This window comes from Lithobates pipiens, unplaced genomic scaffold (genome assembly GCF_037356315.1).
Source record: "Lithobates pipiens isolate NorthernLeopardFrog02 unplaced genomic scaffold, aLitPip1_a1.2 Scaffold_23, whole genome shotgun sequence".
NCBI lineage: Eukaryota > Metazoa > Chordata > Amphibia > Anura > Ranidae > Lithobates > Lithobates pipiens.
This window is the reverse complement of record NW_027507785.1, coordinates 50,863,699-50,877,092: the sequence shown is the minus strand read 5'-3', so window position 1 is coordinate 50,877,092 and position 13,394 is coordinate 50,863,699. Positions and strand designations below refer to the sequence as shown.

The following is a 13,394-nucleotide window of genomic DNA, read 5'->3' as shown; positions in this document are numbered from 1 at the left end:
AGTTGCTTCCCCTTAATGCCCCATACACACGATCCGAAAATCGTACGGGAAATACCGCTTTCGAAGCGATCGTACGATAATCGGATCGTTAGTACAGAGCTTTCGAGAGCCGATTCGAACAGTTCATCCGATATTATTCTATCGGACGTGCACGGAAATTTTATTCGTACGATGCCAGATCGTACGATTTTCGTGTACTCAGTACAGCTATCGTTCGAAAATGCAATACAAATGCATTACAACACATGACATCACTTCCGAATTTTTTTTCTGTCGTGCGGGAATTTTCGTGACTTTAGTAAACTCATCAGATTCGATCTGAGAATAGCATGCAATAAAAAACGGACGATCATTCGTCCGATAATCTCATCGTGTGTATGGGGCATTAGAAAAGCCACTTGTGTGCAGCAAGATATTAAACCACCAGGAAGTCCACTGTGTGTGGAAAAAAAAAAATTTCACCCCCGCCCCCTTAGGAAGTTTGCTGTTTGATGCAAAATATTAACCCTTCCCTGAGAAAGGCTGCTGTGTGTTCTGCAGAATACTCACTCCCTGCCCCCCCAAGAAGTTTTCTGTGACCAGCAAGATATCAACTACTGTGTTGCAAAATATCAACCCCCCCCCCCCCCCCTTAGGAAGTCTGCTGTTTGTTGCAAAATATTAACCTTTCTCCAAGAAAGTCAGCTGCGTGCAGCAAGATTTCAGTCCATCTCCAGGAAATACAATGTGCAGCAAGATATCAACTCCCCCAGGAAGCCCGCTGTGTGTTGCGGATACTGCCCCCCCCCCCTTTAGGAAATCTGCCGTGTGATACAAGACATCAACCCTCATAGGAAGTGTCTGTTTGCAACAGGGTATTGCTGGAACTCCCTTTCCTCAAGATAGTCTGCTGTGTGTCCTGCAAGATACTTCACGCCAATACTATGTGTCCTGCAAGTTGCGCTCTCTCTCTCGCTCGCCTCCTCTCCTGCCAAAAAAGTCTGCCAATATCACCCTCTCCTGAGAAGTCCACTGTGAGCTGCAAGATACCTTCCCCTAGAAAGTCAGATGTGTGCAGCAAGATATCAATCCATCGGCAGGAAATATACTGTGCAGGGAGATAAACTCCCCCTACTAAGTCCGCTGTATGCTGCGGATACACCCCCCCTCCACCTTAGGAAATCTGCTGTGTGCTGCAAGATATCACCCCACCTGAAAAAGCCTGCTGCAAGATGCCTTCCCCTAGAAAAAGTATGCTGCGTGCTGCAAGATGCCTTCCCCTAGAAAAAGTATGCTGCGTGCTGCAAGAGGCCTTCCCCTAGAAAAAGTATGCTGCGTGCTGCAAGATGCCTTCCCCTAGAAAAAGTATGCTGCGTGCTGCAAGATGCCTTCCCCTAGAAAAAGTATGCTGCGTGCTGCAAGATGCCTTCCCCTAGAAAAAGTCTGCTGCGTGCTGCAAGAGGCCTTCCCCTAGAAAAAGTATGCTCTGTGCTGCAAGAGGCCTTCCCCTAGAAAAAGTCTGCTGCGTGCTGCAAGATGCCTTCCCCTAGAAAAAGTATGCTGCGTGCTGCAAGAGGCCTTCCCCTAGAAAAAGTATGCTGCGTGCTGCAAGAGGCCTTCCCCTAGAAAAAGTATGCTGCGTGCTGCAAGAGGCCTTCCCCCTGAAAAAGTCTGCTGTGTGCTGCAAGATATCACCCCCCTGAAAAAGTCTGCTGCGTGCTGCAAGATGCCTTCCCCTAGAAAAAGTCTGCTGCGTGCTGCAAGATGCCTTCCCCTAGAAAATGTCTGCTGTGTGCTGCAAGATGCCTTCCCCTAGAAAAAGTCTGCTGCGTGCTGCAAGATGCCTTCCCCTAGAAAAAGTCTGCTGCGTGCTGCAAGATGCCTTCCCCTAGAAAAAGTATGCTGCGTGCTGCAAGATGCCTTCCCCTAGAAAAAGTATGCTGCGTGCTGCAAGATGCCTTCCCCTAGAAAAAGTATGCTGCGTGCTGCAAGATGCCTTCCCCTAGAAAAAGTATGCTGCGTGCTGCAAGAGGCCTTCCCCTAGAAAAAGTCTGCTGTGTGCTGCAAGAGGCCTTCCCCTAGAAAAAGCATGCTGCGTGCTGCAAGATGCCTTCCCCTAGAAAAAGTCTGCTGCGTGCTGCAAGATGCCTTCCCCTAGAAAAAGTATGCCGTGTGCTGCAAGATATTGTCCACAACTGAGAAAATGTTATCTGGTGCAATTCAACAAACAATAATAAATGTTCTATGTATAATGGAGACGGGGAGCCTTGGATGGTAGAGTGGAGCCGGGTGATTATCTGAAACTCAGGCAGCAGAATCGATCATCTGCACCCCGATAATAGGGACTCGTTCTCAGTGCTGTGCGTTATCTGTGCGCCCGGCTCCATGCAGTGAACAATCTCAATGGCTGCCTTGAAGGTTGAATAAGCAGAGGACTCAAACAACATTTTTCTTTTTTTCCCCCTCATAGACTGTAAGCTCTGCTGCCTCCCTACTCACCATCGCAGGGCACCAAGTAATGAGGGGCTGTCCCCAGGCCTTGCTGTAATGCAGTACACTGCGCTGCATCCGGCTCTGGGCTCCTATCACATGGTGGACGAAGGGGGGGCGGGAGGGGGAGGGGAGAGTGAAACTTGGCTCTGCAGATCACTTGCTTGGCTCAGCAATCCTTTTACTTTCTATTTCTCCCCGGGAAACCCCAGAGGTCGCTCCGCTGCATTTTATTCTTCTATTAATAGATCAGGAAGAGAAGTGGCGCTCTGCGCTTAGATTTTGGGGGGGGGGGGGCGGCATCTGTTTATACCGATTTACACAGCAGGTTTAACCCCTTCACAGCCGGGTCCATTTCTTTAAAATTTGGCCACAAAATAATAAAACAAATGTTTTGTAAATGAAAATGAGCTAAAAAAAAAAAAAAAAACTAACTCCGCCCTTTTATTGTAATACAGACACACCCATTAAATAAAGAATAATTTTTCTAATTTACCTACCATTTATTTACCCCGCTGCTTAAAAACCCCTTTGGGGGAACTTTCCCATTATATATTATTTGGGGGGGGTGCAGCATCTTTATCTCTCTTTATATGTGTTTTTCCTATGCTAGAGAGACACACCCATTTAATAAAAAAAAAAAAAAAAAGAAGTTTATTTGCATTGAAGCCTGCAGAGCATTACAAGCACGATTAGGCCTCATTTAGACGTGCAGTTGGGGAGTGGTAAAAAATGCACGGTTGAGTCATTTTTGCCGCACCACCCCTCCCCCTCAAGCTGCAATGGGCAGCGGACAGGGGAGTTTACATGCTGCAGTGAAATCTACCTGGCATGTAATGCAATCAATACATTCAAGTCACCGGAGGAACTGCTGCAAGCGCATGCAATGCACTTCGTGATGGCGCTTTTGGTCGACAAAAACGGGGATAAAAACCAGGCACCGAGGCATCACAAATCCTCCTCGTCGCCTGTCAGTCGCCTCTAAAGCGTGATCCGAATGAGGGTCTGCCTTCAGAGGAAAGGAGGATTCAGATGCATTAGTCGGTTCACACCAGAGAAACAGTCCGCGATGCGTTTCCACTTTGTGGTGCGATTTACGTTCATGCAAAAATGAATGGGCGCTAATTGCACTGAAAAGACTTACACGAGATTAAAACAGGAATGCAAAGTCAGGATGCGCCTAGGTGCCAGACCCACAGCTGGCTCCGCTTCTCAGTGAGCCTGAGCCGGTGTTCTGCCGTATAGTGTCCTGGCATCAAATAGTGTCCGGCCCGTACTGCCCATGCGCAGTACGGAGCAGACGAAGCTTCGGAAAATCTCCAAAGCTGAACGGCGCCTGCGCCGTGAGTGGAGGTGGTAGCCCCACCATCCAAGCGGACATAGGGTTGTGAATATTAGAGGGCCGCTCGCCATGCTTCGGGCTCGGCCTTGCTGCGCTCGGCTCTTTTTTATTCCTACTCTATGTCCACTTGGATAGTGGGGATAGAACCTGGACTCACGGCGCAGGCGCCGTTCATCCTCTGCAATTTTCGGAATCTGTGTTGCTGTGTACTGCGCATGCGCAGTACGCAGCGGACACTATCGGATGGAGGACGTTATATGACAAGACACCGGCCACTCCCCACCCCCCCCAACACTGAGCGCTGGAGAGGTGACCGACAGCCACACCTCTCTGGTCAGAAGGATGGGGGGGGGGGGGACTGAGCGTTCACGTGATCACTCAGTTCTCAGTCGTAGAGGCGACGGTATGTATGAAGGTTTGCGTTTTTTTTTGGTTAAAACGCTTGCTGGCCAGGCGCCACAGTTACACTGTGGCAGGTTGGCTCAGCTGCGCAAATCGTCTTGCCAGTACGGCGGTTCCTTTAACAGCTATAGCAGCCGCACCCACGTCGCCGAAGCTGATGCCCGCGATATCCGCCGGCCACCCGCGATCGCTCCTCAGAGAGCCAGAACGGGGATCTGTCAATGTAAACAAACAGATCCCCCATTCTGTCAGGGGAGTAGAGAGAGAGATCGTCTGTTCCTAGTGATCAGGAACAGCGATCTCTCTCTACTCCCAGTCAGTCCCCTCCCCCCCCCCAATTAGAAACACCTACCCAGGACACACTTAACCCCTTGATCGTCCCCTAGTGGTTAACCCCTTCCCTACCGGTGATATTTATACTGTAATCAGTAGCTATTTTTAGCTCCGATCACTGTAAGCCCTTGTATACACGGTCGGACATTCCGATGGACAATGTCCGATCGGACCGTGTTGTCCGATAATTCGACAGTGTGTGGGCTCCATCGGACTGATTCCGTCGGAATATCCGATGGACCAAGTTTTCCAGCTGGGCTATAAAATTTTCCGACAACATGATCCGATTGGACTTTGTCCGATCATGTGTAGAGAATTCCGATCGGACAAAGTGCCACGCAATGCTCAGATCAAATTCCTAGACCAAAGCTATTGGCTACTAGCCTGAACGTAGTCCCGTCCTAACGAAATAACGTCATCACGTTAAGTACGACCGGATTTTCTGACAACTTTGTCCGACCGTGTGTATGCAACAGTTTCGGACAAAATCCGTCGGATTTGGTTGTCGGAATGTCCGGACCGTGTGTACAAGGGCTCAGAATGTCACTGGTCCCAAAAGTGTCCGCCGCAATCCCGCTAAAAATGGCTGATCGCCACCATTACTACTAATAAAAATGCCATAAAACTATCACCTATTTTGTAGATGCTATAAGTTTTGTGCAAACCAATCAATATACACTTATTGCGACTTTTTTTTTTTTTTTTTTTTACCAAAAATATATTTAGAAGACTACATATCGGCCTAAACTGATGAAGAATTTTTAATTTTTTCATTTGGGGGAGGGTATTTATTATAGCAAAAGAAAGAAAAAAAAAAAAACACACAACAATTGTCAGCCTTTTTTTGTTTACAGCGCAAAAAATAAAAACTGCAGAGGTGATCAAATACCACCAAAAAAAAGAGCTCTATTTGTGGGAAGAAAAGAAAAGAAAAAAAAAAAAAAAAGGGAGGGAGGACATAAATCTTGTTTGTGTACAACATTGCAAGACCGCGCAATTGTCAGTTAAAGCGGCGCAGTGCTGTATCGCAAAAAATGGCCCCCGGTCATTAAGGGGGTAAATCCTTCCGTGGCTGGTTAATTTTAGTGTACGGAATAACAATATATTGCCCAATTTTTTGGGATAAAATATAAAAGACAAATTTGCATCAAATAAAAAGATACCAAACATGTTGAGCCTAAAAAAAAAAAAAAAAAAAAAAAAAAACTGGCCATAAAAAAAAAAAAAAAAAAAAAAAAAAGACGGTACCTAAAAACTGTCCATAGGAGATGCATTGCATACATGAATAGTGGTCCTAGAATTATTCATCTCCCGTTGACGTGCACAGCGACACCCAACACGCGTGTTCTCATTGGTCTGCAGGTCGTTGTGTTTTCATTTACTTTATTAAAATTTTTTTCAACTTTTTTTTTTTACTTTGTAGCCATCACTAGGGGCTGATTGGTGTCCCCCTCTGGAACACCTAGAGAGTTCCCCTTTACATCGGAGGTCAGTATAGGGCCCCCTTTTATTGGTGGTCAGTGGAGAATGTGATGTGGACACCCCTCGCCCACTGAGCTGACACTTGGAGCTCTCTGGCTGACAGAGATCCACAATGTTCCGGGTGCTTATGTATAACGTTCTACACAGAGGAGTCATGCTGAGACTTGTGGTTCCCCTTAGGGTGGTAATATCTGGGTATTTGGTAGTCATGGTGCCCCCGGGGGGTATTATCTGGGTATTTGGTAGTCGTGGTGCCCCCGGGGGGTATTATCTGGGTATTTGGTAGTCGTGGTGCCCCCAGGGTGGTAATATCTGGGTATTTGGTAGTCGTGGTGCCCCCAGGGTGGTAATATCTGGGTATTTGGTAGTCATGGTGCCCCCAGTGTGGCAATATCTGGGTATTTGGTAGTCATGGTGCCCCCAGTGTGGCAATATCTGGGTATTTGGTAGTCATGGTGCCCCCAGTGTGGCAATATCTGGGTATTTGGTAGTCGTGGTGCCTCCGGGGTGGTAATATCTGGGTATTTGGTAGTCGTGGTGCCTTCGGGGTGGTAATATCTGGGTATTTGGTAGTTGTGGTGCCTCTAGGGGATAATACCTGGGTATTTGGTAGTCATTGGCGCCCCCAGTGTGGTAATATCTGGGTATTTTGTAGTCGTGGTGCCCCCAGGGTGGCAATATCTGGGTATTTGGTAGTCGTGGTGCCCCCAGGGTGGCAATATCTGGGTATTCGGTAGTCGTGGTGCCCCCAGGAGGGTAATATGTGGGTGTCAGCACATGCTTGTACTTGTGGTTCCCCCGAGGCTCCCCGGTTACCTCAGGCTGCTCTCTGCTGATTGGAGACATTCACTGCTCAGCTCCCCGGACTCCTCACAGCTCCTTCCGCTGCTCTGAACAGCCGATAGGCCAGATCGCAGCGCGGCTCCGCCCCCTGTCACACGATGATTGGACAGTCAACCTGTCTACCCATGGCACGTGGTCTTGTGGCGCTGGAACCGAAGGCCGCGCTCTGATTGGCTACCGAGGGACGAGCTGAAACCACATGGAGCCACGCCTCCTTATAGTCACATGTCCTAAAGGAACAGCCCCTTAGCCAGGTTATCTACCGTCAGCCAAAGCCCCACCCCCTGACACTGCATATGGCTGGAGCTCCACCCCCTGGCAATGCAAACGCCTGGTGCTCCACCCCCTGACGGTTCATATACCTGGAGCTCCACCCCCTAACAGTGCATGTACCTGGAGCTCCACCCCCTGACGGTGCAATTATATGGAGCTCCACCCTCTGACAGTGCATGTGCCTGGAGCTCCACCCCCTGACAGTGCACGAACTTGGAGCCCCACCCCCTGACAGTGTATGTACCTGGAGCTCCACCCCCTGACAGTGCACGTACCTGGAGCCCCACCCCCTGATAGTGCATCTACCTGGAGCTTCACCCCCTGACAGTGCATGTACCTGGAGCTCCACCTCCTGACAGTGCACGAACCTGGCGCCCAGGGGCGGACTGACCATTGGGCCACTCAGGCACTGCCCAAGGGCCCCATGCCACTAGGGGGCCCCATCAGGGTTGCCAGCCTCAGTAAAACCAGGGACAGTATGTAAAAATTTGTGTTTTTTTTTTACATCTGTCTCTGAAATGCCCCTTACCGACATCCTTTTGGTCTAAAAATCCAGAGATTATAGCTGCCCCACCTCTCCAGTACTGTGTGTTTGTGTATACTGTGTGGCCCCATAATTTCTGATTGCCTGGGGGCCCCATAATCTCCTATTACCCAGGGCCCCATGAGTTGTCAGTCCACCCCTGCTGGAGCCCCACCCCCTGACAGTGCACGAACCTAAAGCTCCACCCCTGAAAGTGCATGTACCTGGAGCTTCACCCCCTGACAGTGCATGAACATGGAGCTCCAACCCCTGACAGTGCACGTACCTGGAGCCCCAACCCCTGACAGTGCATGTACCTGGAGCTTCACCCCCTGACAGTGCTTGAACATGGAGATCCAACCCCTGACAGTGCATGTACCTGGAGCCCCACCCCCTGACAGTGCATGTACCTTGAGCCCCACCCCCTGACAGTGTATGTATCTGGAGCTCCACCCCCTGACAGTGCATGTACCTGGAGCCCCACCCCCTGACAGTGCATGTACCTTGAGCCCCACCCCTGACAGTGTATGTATCTGGAGCTCCACCCCCTGACAGTGCATGTACCTGGAGCCCCACCCCCTGATAGTGCAATTAGATGTAGCTCCACCCCCGACAGTGCATGTACCTGGAGCTCCATCCCCTGACAGTGCATGTACCTGGAGCTCCACCTCCTGACAGTGCACGAACCTGGAGCCCCACCCCCTGACAGTGCACGAACCTAAAGCTCCACCCCCTGAAAGTGCATGTACCTGGAGCTTCATCCCCTGACAGTGCATGAACATGGAGCTCCAACCCCTGACAGTGCACGAACCTAAAGCTCCACCCCCTGAAAGTGCATGTACCTGGAGCTCCAACCCCTGACAGTGCATGTATCTGGAGCTCCACCCCCTGAAAGTGCATGTACCTGGAGCGCCACCCCCTGACAGTGTATGAATATGGAGATCCGCCTCCTGACAGTGCATGTACCTGGAGCTCCACCCCCTGAAAGTGCATATACCTGGAGCTCCACCCCCTCACAGTGCATGAACATGGAGCTCCACCTCCTGACAGTGCATGTACCAGAAGCTCCACCGCCTGACCGTGCATGTACATTGAGCTCCGTCCATTGACAGTGCATGAACCTGGAGCTCCACCCCCTGACAGTGCATGTACCTTGAGGTCCACCCCCTGAAAGTGCATGAACCTGAAACTCCATCCCTTGACAGTGCATGAACATGGAGCTCCACCTCCTGACAGTGCATGAACCTGGAGCTCCAACCCTTGACAGTGCACGAACCTGGAGCTCCATCCCTTGACAGTGCATGAACATGGAGCTCCACCTCCTGACAGTGCATGAACCTGGAGCTCCAACCCTTGACAGTGCACGAACCTGGAGCTCCATCCCTTGACAGTGCATGAACATGGAGCTCCACCTCCTGACAGTGCACGAACCTGGAGCTCCAACCCTTGACAGTGCATGAACCTGGAGCTCCATCCCTTGACAGTGCATGTACCTGGAGCTCACCCTCTGACAGTGCATGCACATGGAGCTCCACTCCTTGACAGTGCATGAACCTGGAGCTCCGACCCTTGACAGTGCATGAACCTGGAGCTCCACCCCCTGACAGTGCATGAACCTGGAGCTCCACTCCCTTACAGTGCATGAACATGGAGCTCCACCCCTTGACAGTGCATGAACCTGGAGCTACACCCCTTGACAATGTATGTACCTGGAGCTCTAACCCCTGACAGTGCATGAACCTGGAGCTCCACCCCCTGACAGTGCAAGTACTGGAGCTCCACCCCCTGACAGTGCATGTACATGATACCCCAGCCCCAGGCACTGCCTGTACTTGAAGCCCCACCCCCTGACAGTGCATGTATATGGAGTCCCACCACCCAGACACTGCGTGTACATGAAGCCCCACCCCTGGCAGTGCATGCACCTGGAGCTCCACCTCCTGACAGTGCATGTACATGATGCCCCACCCCCAGTCACTGCCTGTACTTGAAGCCCCACCCCCTGACAGTGCATGTATATGGAGCCCCACCGCCCAGACACTGCGTGTACATGAAGCCCCACCCCTGGCAGTGCATGCACCTGGAGCCCCACTTATGGATGATGCGTGACCTGAAGCCCCACCCCCTGACAATGTATCAATTACCTGGAGCCCCATCCCCTGACAATGTATCAATTACCTGGAGCCCCATCCCCTGACAATGTAACATGTACATAAAGCTCCAGCAGTTGGATTGGTTTATGGGCCACAAACAGGTGGAGTCAGGAAAGTCGGGGCCCTTTATCTTAGTGCCCAGGATTGAAAGATATCCAGAATGTTATCTCACTGAGAAGCATAGGTGTGCACCCCAAACCTCAAATACACACGTGTATATATACTGACAGTGTCAGTAGGGCAGTGGATGGGGTCAGTAGTATTTATTTTTATTCTTTTATTTTTTTATTCTTTTGTACAATTTTAATTTTAAAGTATTTTTATTTATTTTTTTATTACAATTTTCTTAGGAGCCCCGTTAGGGGGCTTTGGTGAAATGTCAGGGGTCTAAACTGAAAATCTGCGCCACATGGGACGATTAGGGTGTGCCCAGGCACACCTGGTACACCCTGTGCGCACACCTATGGTGAGAAGCCTCAGGTAGAAGCTGTCATCTATAACCAGTTCAGGGTCACCACCCTTTCTTCCAGGCAGCCTCTCCGTCTGAAGCTTCTCTTGTTTTTTTTTCCCCCCTGTGTGACAAGAATACTGAAGAATTTTTTGGGGATTTCTTTATTTTTATGGATCTTACAAACAAACAAATAGATTCGAGTTTTCTTAAAGTAACGCTAGTCTTCGCCGGTTTAGGCTCCGCCCATATTTAAAAGTTTTAAGACCAGAAGCATCAAAACTGGCGCTCATTGCGGCATGCATCGGTTTGACGCCATTCTCTGAATACTGAAGCTGAGGCATTCTCTTGGAGGGGCCCCCCAGGATGCAAAGCTGGATACTGTCCCTAAAAGCTTTGCTTCACTTGGCTGAGTGTTGGGCTGAATGTCGGGCTGAGTGCCCCTGTGAGTGTCAGGCTTAGTGTTGGGGTGAGTATTGGGCTGCGTGTTGGCGTGAGTGTCTGGGTGAGTGTTGGGCTAAATGTTGGGTTGACTGTTGGGTTGAGTGCCTCTGTTAGTGTCTGGCTGAGTGTCAGGGCGAGTATTGGGGTTAGTATTGGGGCGAGTGTCGGGGTGAGTGTCTTGCTGAGTGTCAGGGTGAGTATTAGGGTTAGTATTGGGGCGAGTGTCAGGGTGAGTGTTGGGGTGAGTGTCGGGGTGAGTGTTACATTGATTGTCAGGCTGAGCGTCATGGTGAGGGACTGGCTGAATGTTGGTCCAATTGTTTTCCCTGGGTTCCTGAGAGGTAGTCTTTATTGAGGTAGTTGAGGTGAGGCGGTCTCCAACAAAATGGCCACCCATCTGCGCTGGAGACAAACTTCTGTGAAAGAAATTTTTGCTGAGCAATTTATGGGGATCTCCAGTCTGCACCATTCCTGGTGTCGCCGGTCCCCACTGGACACACAGGCTATTTGGTAAACAGGACTGAGCTGTCCACCCTGTCCTGTTCATACAGCTCAATCTCCTTCATCAGCTTCATCTTGGCCATGTTCACCTCTATCCCCCACGATCGGTCATCGATCTCCGCTAATGAGGAAAAAAAAAAGGAATATTTTAGTAAGAAACGCCCCCGACACATCTGTATCACCGGATCGTACATCCGCCGTGCGCCCCTCTGAAATGGGTTTCACTTTATGACTGAGAGTTTGACTTCTTTGACTTTGGAAATAAGACACGCCCACCCATCACTTCTCCACCCCCCCCCCCCCCCTATTTTCCTTCTATCAATTAAAAAGAAAGCTCTCATTGGGTGGACTGGACTTGAAGTTGAAGTCATGTGAGTTTTGTTAAGGTAGCTCATTCATAATGAAATCCATTCATAATTAGACATGTGCACTGTCGAAAAATTTGTTTCATAGTTTTTTTTGGTTTTTTTTCTGTTTTCCAGGAGAATTTGTTATGATGGAAATTTGTTATTTCAAATAAATTTGTAACTTCAGAAAAACTCAAATTCGTTAAGTTCCATTCGTTTAGATGCGGTATTGAAAAATGCAAAAATCCAAAATAATATCTAGACTAACTAATAATAAATAACTATTATATTATAGTTATTGGAATTTCCGTTCAAATTTGTCTGTTAGTGAACGTAAGGAATACCAATTTATGCGAAGTTACGAGTTATCCGAAATAACGAATGCCGCATCTAAACAAATGGGACATAACAAATTAAAAATAATAATAAGTTTATTATTATTATTATTATTTATTATTTTTAATTCATTACGTTCCATTCATTTAGATGCGGCATTTGTTGTTTTGGACAATTCGTAACTTTCGGATAAATTCGTATTTGTTACATTCACTAACAGCCAAATTTGAAAGGAAATTTCAATACCTATAATTGAATAGTTAGTAATAGTTATTATTATTAATTTGTTTGTTCTTATTTCAGATTTTCGAATTTTTGGGTTTTTGAATTTTCGTTCTTATTTTCAAATTTTCAAATTTACAAATTTTTGAAAAAATTTGTTAAACGGGTTTTCGTTAATTAAGATATTTCCGAATGAACTAATTTCGTTGAAACTAATTTGGAAGGAAACTAATTGCACATGTCTATTCATAATAAATAGGTCGCCTTATAACACACAACAAATGTAGGCCTCTTGCACACGATACTCCTGTTTGAGCATCTATTTGTTCAGCGTTTTTTTTTTTTGTCGGGATGTACTTGCGTGCATTTTTGCGCACGTGCGTTCACGCGCATATATTTAATCTCATTGGCTCTCAAGGAAGATTGCAATGACTATTTGAGGGTCGGGATCTAGACACTCACATGGGCTTTTCAGCTCCGGGAAGTCCGTATTGCTGACATGTCCACAGGCAGATGGTCCCGGTTGAGCATTGCATGATGGCGGCTCAGCCCCCATATCATACCACATCCCCCCAGGCGACAGTAAGTAGCTGCCTGACTCATCCAGCTCACAGGGGCTTCTTGCTGACATCTCCCCGGCTTCCATGCCGCACGCAGTCCTCACATTCATGCGGTGCAGGGCTCCATTGGTTTTGGGAAGGCTCCAACAAGATGGCTCCCTTCGTGTGCAGCATGGGGACAACGATTCCTCAAAGTCACTTTCCTCCGGGACGTTAATGCTGGACATCTCTTCTCTGGACTCTTTTAAAGGAGCCTTCAGCTCGTTTTCTGCTTTTTCCATCATGGCGGTGACCTGGCGGAGAGTTGGTAGATATCAAAATGTTGTAGGGGGACACTACACTGACCACCAATGTAAGGGGACACTTCACTGACCACCAATGTAAGGGGACACTACACTGACCACCAATGTAAGGGGACACTTCACTGACCTCCAATGTAAGGGGACACTACACTGACCACCAATGTAAGGGGACACTTCACTGACCTCCAATGTAAGGGGACACTACACTGACCACCAATGTAAGGGGACACTACACTGACCACCAATGTAAGGGGACACTACACTGACCTCCAATGCAAGAGAACACTACACTGGTACCATTGTAAGAGGACACTACACTGGCCACCAATGTAAGAGGACACTACACTGGCCACCAATGTAAGAGGACACTACACTGACCACCAATGTAAGGGGAAACTACATTGACCACCAATG

The 13,394-nt window shown here is 48.7% G+C and overlaps 2 protein-coding genes across 4 annotated transcripts in view; both read right to left on the bottom strand.

Moving 5' to 3' along the window:
- TATDN2 (TatD DNase domain containing 2) overlaps nucleotides 1-7,057 on the bottom strand; it is a 35,820-nt gene extending 28,763 nt beyond the window's left edge. Inside the window, exon 1 of one of the 3 annotated variants that reach the window (XM_077451584.1) lies at nucleotides 6,845-7,057. The gene's annotated coding sequence lies outside the window, so the exon portion shown is untranslated. Of the gene's footprint in view, nucleotides 1-665; nucleotides 686-2,478; nucleotides 2,594-6,844 lie in introns of those variants that run through there. The other 2 variants (XM_077451585.1, XM_077451586.1) reach the window with 2 other exon arrangements.
- A 3,016-nt stretch (nucleotides 7,058-10,073) lies between these two features.
- Nucleotides 10,074-13,394, bottom strand: part of IRAK2 (interleukin 1 receptor associated kinase 2) — a 42,772-nt gene continuing 39,451 nt past the window's right edge. The window contains exons 13-14 of the mRNA XM_077451583.1: nucleotides 12,581-12,971; nucleotides 10,074-11,334 (exon numbers count right to left, since the gene is read on the bottom strand). Coding sequence (XP_077307709.1) covers nucleotides 11,216-11,334; nucleotides 12,581-12,971 — 510 coding nt within the window. The 3' untranslated portion in view covers nucleotides 10,074-11,215. The remainder of the gene's footprint in view (nucleotides 11,335-12,580; nucleotides 12,972-13,394) is intronic.